The sequence below is a fragment of the Colletotrichum fioriniae genome (genome assembly GCF_027942845.1).
Source record: "Colletotrichum fioriniae strain IMI 355084 chromosome Unknown scaffold_7, whole genome shotgun sequence".
NCBI lineage: Eukaryota > Fungi > Ascomycota > Sordariomycetes > Glomerellales > Glomerellaceae > Colletotrichum > Colletotrichum fioriniae.
The window spans coordinates 539159-550072 of NW_027076843.1; the positions used below are offsets into that span (position 1 = coordinate 539159).

The following is a 10914-nucleotide window of genomic DNA, read 5'->3' on the forward strand; positions in this document are numbered from 1 at the left end:
AGGGGGAGCAGAGACGATGCGCGGGCGCCAAAGTTGTTGTCGATTCGAGCCGAGACGAGGCGATTCGGTGTTGATAGCGAGAGTGACGCAATACGAGCGAGTGTGGTTTGGTGTTGTGTGGTGTTCGGATGTGGAATGCAACAAGTGCGATGGAAGTGAGGGAGGAATGTTGTCGGTTTTGAAGGTCCCCAGTCCCCCGTCGGATAGCGGCTTGGCAGACGTGCCCCTGCATTTAGCGCCATTGTTTGGTGTCAACGGGCGCCCACAGGCCTTACGGGGCCCCGAACGCCTGCCCCATTGCCCGTGGGTTACCTAATTTAACATCAAGTCCACTCCACTGTCCACACGAACAGGGCGTCCAGCCTACTGCAGTGGTGCTCTACGAATACCTTACGGAGTACAGGGAACCTGGAACACGCGGCCCGCGGGGAGTTTTCCAGGTTCCATTGCTGGCGGGATCGACCAGCGGCCGGGGTCTGGGGCTGACAAGACCAAGGTTCCTCCTCCTCACCACCTCTTCCACCTAAGTCTTCATCTCCAGACTCCAGCTCAATAACCTGCAAGCTGTCAGCACGGCATCACAAACAACACACCCAGGTGCAGCCCAGACGGTCTCTCATAATACCGTGTTACCAGCAGTGGTCACGCCTGGCTATTGGCTTGTTCGTCCCATTTTCATCGTGTCTAGGAGCTGACAGCGGGACAGCCTCATGAATAATGCACAGACAAACTCAACTCTGCTCAAGATGCCCTGAATTGAACCAAAAGAGATGGATAGTTCAATGGAGATCATCGGCTCGGCGCATCATCTCTAGACAATCTTCCAGCCGAGGAAGCTCTCGTCTCGACTCGAAGAGTCATCACTCATGTGCCTCAAGGTCAGCAACCTGCATGAGCTCATGCAAGCAAGGTACTTGCATCCTTCGGCATTCCATCAACCTGTGCTCGGCTTGATTCGGGAAGCCTTGAGAAAATCGATCCTCTGAGGTCCTACGAATCAAAGTCATTTATTTGCTACACTCTGTCAGCCAACGAACACTGCTGTTCAGCTTTCTACTATTGTTTCATTTACGTCAATTCCATATTGTCAAAGACATCCCATCGGATGAGTTATAAGATGTGTATCTCACAAAGAAACTCCGATTCCTAAGTCTCCGGCACTTGAAGACAATAGCCGCAAGGACGACAGGCACACGGAACGACTTAGGACCAAACAGGCAAGGTTGGTGATCAGCCATCGCCAACGCCTTCCTAAAACCATGCGGCTGAAGGCCATCGGTCAGGGGTAGTTCCCAATGACTTTTTTATTCACAGAAAAGCAATAGCTTTATCTCTCTCGCAGTTAGATATTTGCGCTTGTAGTGTTTCCACAAGGCAGCTATTGCTTGTCTTCATATCTGAGTCGTAGTGAGATATCTTCTCATTTTGCCTAATAGCCCAAGCTTCATGATACGGGGGTCTCTACTCAGCGCAATGTCTTCCGACTCGGGTACAACACCTACAGACATCATCACCTACATTGGTGTTCCTCTTGCCGTGCTCGGTGTCCTCCCAATCCTCTACAACACCATTGCGACACTTGCCGCGCGATCTCGAATCAAGCGTATGCTGCGTCATGCCCGCCTGACAGCCCTCACTCGCTCCGACGTCGTAAATCGCGTCATCGAGGTCGACCTCCCCCGCTACGCCGTCACGCCTTGGGACCGCTTCGATCACCGCGACGAGTACTGGTCTCTCGCCCGCCACCCATCCTCCATTCCCGGTGGCACTTGGACGACCTTCAACTGGCGGACCAACACCATTGGCCTCAAGACGCAGAGGGTCGAATACGCAGACCAGCTGCGGCAACCGCAGGTCGATGTCACCTTTTGACGAGCTGATTAGCTATCTTCTGGACCTCGGTGCCGTTCCCGACGCTCACGGATGGAGGCTGCTTAGGAGCACCGGGCTGTGGACTCCCGTTGGGTGTACCCTGATGAAGAGTCCCGATGGACAACATAAAGCCCTCACCATTGCGCCCCTGAACGACTCTGACGGTCATCTTTCGCTGTCTGTAAACTGGTCCTCGCACTGGACCACAAGGAGCCATGAGTCTCTACCCCCGTACTGGGTCCGGCTCTTACCACTGCCTAGTCCAGCAGCCACAACCATTGAGCAGGATAATGAGAAGGGCGACAATGACGGGGCCAACGCGGAGCCAGAAACGAGCAGCGGAAGCATCAAGAAGAAGACGGTATCTCCGTCATCCTCCGTCGCCAGCATATCCCACGCCGCAATATCCAACGCCCAAAACCCAATAGCCTGCAAAATCTCCTCCCACGGCCTCATAAGTGCCATCCCAGAAACACCAGGCCACCCCTCAACGAGCCTCTACATCGAGCACGTCCGCATCCGACCAGGCCACACGGCCGGCACGTGGTTCGCCAGCGCCGCCACGGCCTACGGGACTTCGAGCGCGACTATCCTCTGGAACTACCGCATCCCAGATGACGTCCTCGCCTTTGCGCGGGGCTCCTCCGTCCCCTGCGGCGTGCTCGAGGTCCTGGGCGTCGTCGACGGCTCCCAGACGCCCGAGTGGGCGAGCTCGCACAACGACACGCGGGATAATCTCGATCTCTTGCACCGGCGGATGCGGGATCAGATGAACGCCATCGCGGCTGAGCAGCAGATGGATCCGGTGCGGAGGGAGCAGGCTGTGAGGGAGCGGATGCGCAAGGAGTCTGATCAGCACATGGACGATGGTAGGCTTTCCCTTTCCCCCCCATCTACCTGACTGAAAGGTACTGGACTAATATCGAAAACCCCGCAGTGCGAGACAGAATGCGCCTCGACGCCCGCCGTCGCGAAACCCGCGCCCACGAAGCAATCCAATCCCCCAAATGGGACGCCGCTCTCGTAGCAACCCACACCCTCCCCTGGCTCCAGCAGCAAGGCCACTTATCAATGACAACCGCCGACGACACCACCCTCACCCTCCGCTCCGTCGCCGCGGGCCTCCTGCACCGCATGCTCCTCGACGGCGCCTTCGCCTCCGCCCTCTGCGCTGTTCTCGACGCGTGGAAGGCCTGGGCCGACAACGGCGGGATGCGTAAGTCGGACCTCGAGGCGCTGCGGGAGAGCACCAAGGCGCTTGAGATGTTTGCGCTCGCGAGTGTCCTTGTTGCTGTCATTCGTGACGTCGGCGGGGCGGCGGAGGGGTCGGTGGGTGTTGATTTGCAGGAGTGTTTGAGGATGTGGCGGCAGGTGAGGTTGGGATGAGTGATGCACTTGTCCATAGGTCGTGTGAACAAACTGACCATTTTTGAATTAAGGTCTACTAAATAACACACAAAGAGATTAGAAAAAAAAAAGAGTTCACCGCCGGTGTAGCTACATCTCTTGGTGCTCATGCTAGGTCTCGAATTCGGGTACTCTTGCTAAGCCTGTCGTCGAGTAGGCTGGTGGGTGTAGATAATTGATTGTTAACCATGAACCAATCCATTACCTAGCCAGTTTGACCTGACCCGTCGACCTAGACGGGCGCCGTCTGGCTAGTAACTGGAACGGTTGTAAGGGGGTATATACAGGCTTCGGTTGTTCTGTATCGTTGTAGATGGGATGAATATGTTAAAGGGATCGCATCCTTAGTCATTATAAGTACTCTTTCGACCCGTGTCTCCTGGGCAAGCCCAAGGCCGTATTCGAGTAAGTATACGCTCCCAATACTAATCCTATATAAGAAGGCTAGAGAGAAGGATAAGGACGAGGACGAGGACGGGGATAAAGGGGAGGACGGGGGTAAAGAGGAGGATGGGAATAAAGAGGAGGAAGAAGAGGAAGAAGAGGAAGAAGAAGAGGAAGAAGAGGAGGAGTCTTACTCTTCTATTCTAACCGAAGTTATAACTCTGGGATCTAACGGCCCTCTTATAACTTAAATACCTATTACACCTAGCTATATTGACTGTAACGCCCGCCCTCCCCTTATACTCTAACCATAACCACAACAATATCGACTACACCTCCTTTAAAGATATCAACCTAGGTGCCCGTATCCTCGCAGAATACGGCACCCATAGCTAACCCCCCGCATCAAGTCCTGCTGCGCCCGCTTCCACTACGCCGACTCCGGAAGCCTTTACTACAGTTCGCCAGGACGTTTATCAACAGAGAGGCGAGCAATCCTTTTCGATCTCCCTTGACCTCCCGGCAGCAAGGGTAATCATGTAGGAGTGGCTCATGGAGTAGTAGTTCAGAGGGGGATTCGAGCAAAACGTCAAGCAGACTCAATTCTACCACTGATGGCGAAGCAATATTCGTGCTCTCAAATAACAATCATTGCATACCTGCCCAGCCCAGCCATTGTATCCATTCTTTATTGCCCATGTCCCAAAGCCTCGCAAGCCGGCCGACGCTAATCCAAACTCCAACGCTTGAAAATGAAAAATACCAACAACACCGCAACCCCCTTCGAATTACAATCAAGTAGTAAGCAACGCAAAGGCACACTGAATCCGAGCTCCTACAGCTCATCATCCTGATCTGAATCAAACACAATAATGTCGTCGTCGTCGCCGCCGTCATCACGCAGCAGACTCTCAGGCAGCATCTGGCTCTTGGACAGCAATTGCGAGGAATCCATCTGGAACGTCCCCGGCGGCAGGTGGACGGGACTGTCGTCCTCGTCCTCGTCGTCCACAAAGATGGGCAGGCTCGAATGATTATTTGAGCGCGTCGGCCGCCGCGGCGCAGACCTGAACTTGACGGGCGACTGAGAGGGGCTCGAAGCCTGACTGGCCGTCGTCGCCTGGGAGGGCCGCACCGCGCGCCGCGGCGTTGGGTTGGGCGGGCGGCTGAGGGGCGTCGGGGGCAGAGCCGGCTTGGTGAACTGGGGGAGCTCCGTGCCGAACTTGCGACCGCCGCGGCCGCCGCGATTCCTGGTTGGGGTCTGGCTTGAAGGCACCAGCAGGTCTGCGTCGGAGGAGTGGTGCTGGGTGGAGTGCTCAATGTCGCTTCGGAGTTGCTCGGCGAGCTCCTGGGAGACCGTCTGATCCTCTGACGGACCTCCGGCTGCCGGCAAAGACTCCTTCCTGCCGGTCTCGGGTTCCGGTACGGCTTCCTCGTCCTCGTCTTCGTCATTACCGACAATGCAGCAGCGCAGGTTGGCCATCAACTGTCCGACAACTGCGGGCGGCACGTAGTTGTACTTCTGCGGTGGCCCGTGAAGCCAGTCCATATCCATCATTTCCTGTAACGACATCGGATCGTTTAGCTGGAAGACCTTCTTTAGATGATACGCAAACTTGGATGAGTTGTTCTGATTGAACTCTGCGTTGCCGACCCCATCTTCGTCGATCTCACCAGGCGATTTGGCTTCGCTGAAGCATGCCATGTACCGCAGTTCCGCAACAGGCTTCGTGACGTAAAGCCACATGCGGGTGACAGTGTGGGGGATTTTGTAGTTGCGAAATTCGTGGTTTTTCTCGCCAGCCACGATAGCCTCCATGTGCTCGGGATGTATGGAAATAAAAATGTCGGTGCGATCTCCCTGACGGCCCATGCCGTGAATGACGCTGTAAGGTAGCCGCTGGCTCTCCACTCCTTGGGTGTAAGGGGTCTTTGGTGTCTCGACAACAGGCTTCCCTTTGGCCTTGGGGGTTTTCTGACTCGGTGTGGGTGTTGTCTGGGAGACGGACTCGTCGTTGGTTTCCCTGCTCGTTGTATTAAGAACGCTAGAGCCACTGTCGTGTGTAGGCTCTGGTGAAGACGTGATGACCTCCACGGTCTCTCTGCGGTCCGAATCCTCCCGTGACAACTTGGGAAACACAAATGGCTTCGATAGAACCACCGTCGCGTCCTCCTCATCTTCTTCGTCATCATCGTCATTATCCTCTTTGGCGGCAGGGGCGACGTTTTCCTTATCAGAGTCGCCTTCCTCCATAGGAGACGCTTCTTTGGAGGCCACCTCCTCCTCGGAAGAAGTAAGAACCTGGTCCATCTGAAATTGTGTATCTTCGCCAACGGCATCGTACCCCTCGGCTTCCTCGTCCAGGATTTCAAGATCATCGAATTCATCCTCAGAATCTGCAATTTCAACCAAAGGCGACCTTTGCGGCCTGCGAGGGGATGGGCTGACTTCGCGCTCTCCCTCCGCTTCCTCATCTTCTTCCATGGGAGCTAGACTGGCTGTAGGATGGGGCGTGATGAAGCGAACATTTTTGGTGGGCTGCAGTGGCATTTTGCTGGGAGATACGAGTTGGCTAGAGCCCTGGCTGCCGGTCGTCGCATAGGAATCCTGGACTGTAAGAGTTCGTGGGCGTTTGACGGATGCTGTGAGCGTCGGGATCGGTGACATTGTGTTTGTAGACTTGTCTTTCAAGGGAGACCTTTTTGGCGCCGGGCTGTACCTAGCCAGCATCGGGGTGAGCGGGCTGCCTACAGACGATGGAATCTCGTAAATAACGCGTTTATTTGTTGGCGTCTGCGGAACGACGGAGGGTGTCCTGCTTGGCGGTTTGCTCGACTGTTTCTTACCAGGCACTTGGTTCTCCTTATCGTTGCCGGAAGGCAGCACTGGTGGGTCCTTCTCAAGCTCATCGTCCGAAGGCTGGAATTGCCATACGTCCTCCTCCTCTTCCTCTTCTGCCGTTGATTTCTCGGATGATCTTCGCGACATCTGCGTCAACGTTTGGGTGTGAAAGGATGAGCTTGGCGTCGGTTCGTCCCCCATGGTCTTTCTCCTTCTCTTCCTAGGCTTAGGCTCCTCCTCCTCGTCGGATAGGTCAAGGCGCAGCGGTGACGAGCGCGTGGTCTCAAACATCTGGGTCAAGGTTTTTTGCTGGTGGTTGGCAATGCGAGCGGTTGGTTTACGAGCGCTGTACGTTCGAACTTCAGTTCGTCGATGCGGGAACTTTGCCTGCTTTGCCGGCTTGCTAGACTTATAGACTCGATCGGGAGATGGGTCAGCAGCGGCGGGAGTCCAGCCGCTGGAGCGGGTTTGTGGTGGCATGTTGGATAATGGTGCAAACCGTCACCGCAAGGCGCAAGGCGTGAGCTTGATCGCTTCCAGAGCGCGCAGATCGTTGATATCAGCAAATGTGTGCAACGTTGACTCGAACGCAAAGGCAGAGTGTCGGCGCAATTCCTCGGAGACTAGACCTCGCTCAGTTCAAAGGGCGCGTCGCGTACTCAAGTGTGGGATTGATTTACGCGTGTAGTGGCGTGTGGGACGTGGTGACATCACATGCATGTAACGGGGCGGCGGGGAAATGCATGGATATTGGATAGCGCTTCCCTGTACCGCGTAAGTGAATCGTTGCGTCTCGATCCTCTATCCCATTGGCCTTTCACTCAAGGCACTTAACTTACAATCCCGAAGATGTCACATGCTTGGGATAGATACTTTAAGGTAAGAAAGCTCAGGCTCTGTGTGTTTTACGGTTAAGCATACAATTAAAATGTTTGGAACCAATTTATTACACTATGAGTAGTTCCGGTTTATCAAGCCTCCTGTACCCCTCGGGTGCCATGCGAGCAAGCTGATCCCCCGCGTATATAATGTTAGCCTTATGCTAGGTGGACTGCGTGACAGCAGCCTTGATCATTGCCGAGATCTGATCAGGGTCAAGCTTGAAGTTATACCGCTGCATGGTGACAATGACTCCCATCTTTCTTATTCAGAAGCCCACTCAATAGCCGTTCTAATGATCTATTCACCATAGTAGTGGTGGTGCTAGTTGTTTGTATGCTGGTAGAAAGAGATGCAACTGTAAGAATGTATGGGCCTTGCAAACAGCTCTTCTACCTCCTGCCACTTTGGAGGAATCGACGGCCTTCGCCAATTTCTTCTTCCTTCCATATATCCAGGTATGCGCAGTTCAATATACGATTATTGAGCTTCGTGCCAGCTGGAAGGCCATAGGCCCTGCTGAAATGTATACCAGTAGTAGCAGTGGTAATAGTTGTAGAACCAGTGGCGGTGCAAGTGCTCCAAGTGTTCCAGCATATGACTTGCTCCTCGGAGATGTCTTTAACTAGTACGACCTTGCGTGAGAATGATTTCTTCCCGCAGACTTCAAGGGACGTTGACAGCATAACGAAGTCGACAGAAGTGCTGGGCTCTTCCAGCCGTTAAACCCTAGCTCCGGACACACCGATACCTTGCACTCGAGTGTTGGTGATCGGGGGGAGACGGCCGACTGGGAGTCCCTGAAGTGATGATCCTCGAGGTTATTATCTTCCCCAATATTGTTCGTGAGCCTCCGAGAGATGGTAGAGCATGCTCTGAGCGGGTAGGTCCCACGTTGTTTGGAGGATACGAACCCTTTTTGTAGGGTCAATGTCATGTTCTAATGTTCACGATCCCGTGGGCATGACATCGACCCTTTGTGAGGCCTTGAGAACTCATCTCAGAACTCTTCAACGGAATGGAGAGAGTATGAAGCCCGATAGGCGTACTCTAAGCAGGCCGTAGTTGTGTATGTGTGATTTTTCAGGTCGCTGAGAGAGAGAGAGAGAGAGAGAGAGAAAGCAGACTGTTCATCTAGAGCTTTTCCCCAGTGATTCGGTGAAGAAGGCGTCTCAGCCTAGACTTTGACTTCGTTGAAGCGTCATCTGAGGCGAGCGAGACTGAAGATGATGATGGAGTAGCGCTGATCTGCTGCCTGTAGTATCCCTCAATGAAGCCATTGATGTGGTCCTCGAGATCAACGTCGCAGAATGCGAGGTCGAGGACATGGGCTTGGTAGTATTGCATCTTGGCCTTGTATCTCAACTCCTCCAGCTTGTCCGCAGACAAGATCTGGGACCTGGAAACGGCAAATACAAACATCTTGACTGTAGTGTGGAGTGAAGTATGATGAGAGAAGTAGTTGGTATGGAGAGCGTGATGTCTTTGGAGTATTTGTGTAAGTGAGAAGCAGTCTGAGACGAGTGAAGAGCATGTAGAGATCAGAAACCAGAGAGGACTTTGCTGCAGACCAGCTGCCTTTAAATATGGCGGGGGAAAGGAAGCACCATCTGTCAAGTCCAACGCTGTGTTGGCCTTAGAGGTTGAGTTGATGGTTTGGATGGCACTCGGGAGGCTTCTCCGTCACCCGAGAACATGTCCGATACCCTCGCGGTTCAAGATAAAAAGCCGTTATAAGTGCTGGTGTTGAGCTGTCATCCCTTCCTTTATTTCATTTGAATTTCCTCGAAAACTAGGTACCTATGTTCTTAACTTACGCACTTGGTCACATCATGGCTCACTCTGGATTTATCTCGTTGGATTGGGTTTGAAAACGTGAATATGGCACCGGACGATGCTCCACTATAACCCAGGGATATATTCGATGCCATTTCAATTGAAGGGGGCGCTCTGAGTACCGGTTTACTGCCAACGTAATGTGTATACATAAGGCGGAAGAGGGTGACACAGTCGGTACCGAGTCCAATTTAGTCGGCCTTGGAAGATCAGTCTCATACCCGACGTTGGGTACCTCTTGGATCAAGGCTTCCAGTCTGTTATCTGAGACTCCTCCAGGACCATGGGACTCGAAAACCGTTACAATTTCGGGAGGTGGTCTAGTCACTGGCGCAGAGCCAGCAAGGCCCACGCTTTTCACCAGCATTTCAGTGCAGCCACGCAAGGTTCAATTAAATAGTGGAACGCAGAATGGTTGTACAACAAAGAAGATTCTAGAGTCAGTTATATACACGTCAGAATCTTCTGATCTATTTCTTCGGCTCCTCCTTCTTCTCCTCTGGCTTCGGCGTAGGCAGCTTGAAGGTGTCGGGGCGTCTGTCCGTGCCAGGTCCAACTCCCTCCCAAGCACTTGAGCCACCCTCGAAGTTGCGGAAAGCCTGGGTAAGCTCAAGAGGCTCGGTAACGATGCGCTTCTTCTCCTCGTCGTATCTGACCTCGGTGTAGCCAGTAAGGGGGAAGTCCTTTCGCAGGGGGTGGCCCTCAAAACCGTAGTCGGTCATGATTCTGCGCAGATCGGGGTGGTCGGCGAAGAAGACGCCGAAAAGGTCGTAGACCTCACGCTCGTACCAGTTGGCTCCATCGAAGAGGGAGGTGACACTGGGAACGGGGGACGCCTCGTCGGCGTAAGTCTTGACGCGGATGCGCGAGTTGTGGCGGACACTGAGAAGGTTGTAGATGACCTCGAATCGCTGGTCTCTGGTCGGGTAGTCGACGGCAGTGATGTCGCTAATCTGGGTGTACTCGGCCGAAGTGTTGTCTACGAATTGTTAGATGAGAGCGAGGCTATATCGTAGATCAATTGACACTTACACTTGAGGAAGGAGAAGACGGGAATGATACCCGAGGGAGAGACGTAGATGGTGAGCTCGTCCTTCCAGACGGAGATCTGCTGGACATACTTGGGCAAGCAGCCCATGATCCAAGAGCCGTACTTGTGGAGATTATCGGCCTTGGAGCCGTACTTGTCGGCAGGGTTGATGAGAGGAGCCTTGAGGGTGCCGATGTGCTCGCGAGGAGACTTCCTCATGTTTTCGGCATCCTTGGGAAAGCCGGTCGGGAAGCCGGCCAATTGAGGGATTGAGGTTGAGAAGGATCGAATCTCGCTGGGGCGGCAGTTGCGCAAGCCCGCCAGAGCTCTGCTACGATAGAGCTTCGTTGCCATTGTTGCGGTTGTTGCAGTGCTGGGGGGCTTGTTGCCTCTGGGGAAGTTGATTGATGATGCTGTGCATTCGCGATGCTTGGGGATTGAAAGAAGCTAACCGGCGTAGGTCCACCCCCAGGGTGGTACTTGCGACACTGGATGCAGACCTGAAGGTGCTGGCAAACTGGCTGGACGAGATACTCACAACCTCTGTGTCTCAACGGTCTAAAACCTTACAGCAAATCCTAAAAGACTCAAAGTTTTGGTCAAAATACAATTGCCAATATTGAGCACCTTTCTGAAATTTGTGATTTCCTTTCAAAAATTCAAA

At 53.6% G+C, this 10914-nt stretch overlaps 4 protein-coding genes across 4 annotated transcripts; 1 reads left to right on the plus strand and 3 right to left on the minus strand.

Annotated features, from left to right (window-relative positions):
• Nucleotides 1–1473: 1473 nt before the first annotated feature.
• N0V96_006340 (uncharacterized protein) lies at nucleotides 1474–3914 on the plus strand (the record flags this gene model as incomplete). The annotated part of the gene is made up of 5 exons (XM_065757685.1): nucleotides 1474–1854; nucleotides 1877–2741; nucleotides 2810–3201; nucleotides 3668–3684; nucleotides 3728–3914. 5 exons carry the CDS (start codon nucleotides 1474–1476, stop codon nucleotides 3912–3914), a joined length of 1842 nt encoding a protein of 613 aa, XP_065613602.1.
• Nucleotides 3915–4498: 584 nt separating this feature from the next.
• Nucleotides 4499–6985, minus strand: N0V96_006341 (uncharacterized protein; the record flags this gene model as incomplete). The annotated part of the gene is made up of 1 exon (XM_065757686.1): nucleotides 4499–6985. One exon carries the CDS (start codon nucleotides 6983–6985, stop codon nucleotides 4499–4501), a length of 2487 nt encoding a protein of 828 aa, XP_065613603.1.
• Nucleotides 6986–8518: 1533 nt separating this feature from the next.
• N0V96_006342 (uncharacterized protein) lies at nucleotides 8519–8806 on the minus strand (the record flags this gene model as incomplete). Its single annotated transcript, XM_053190800.1, has 1 exon — nucleotides 8519–8806. One exon carries the CDS (start codon nucleotides 8804–8806, stop codon nucleotides 8519–8521), a length of 288 nt encoding a protein of 95 aa, XP_053051718.1.
• An 884-nt stretch (nucleotides 8807–9690) lies between these two features.
• On the minus strand, nucleotides 9691–10604 carry ALI1 (putative NADH-ubiquinone oxidoreductase 30.4 kDa subunit, mitochondrial; the record flags this gene model as incomplete). Its single annotated transcript, XM_053190799.1, has 2 exons — nucleotides 9691–10199; nucleotides 10253–10604. The coding sequence occupies 2 exons, from the start codon at nucleotides 10602–10604 to the stop codon at nucleotides 9691–9693; spliced, it is 861 nt and encodes a 286-aa protein (XP_053051717.1).
• Between the last annotated feature and the right edge of the window lie 310 nt (nucleotides 10605–10914).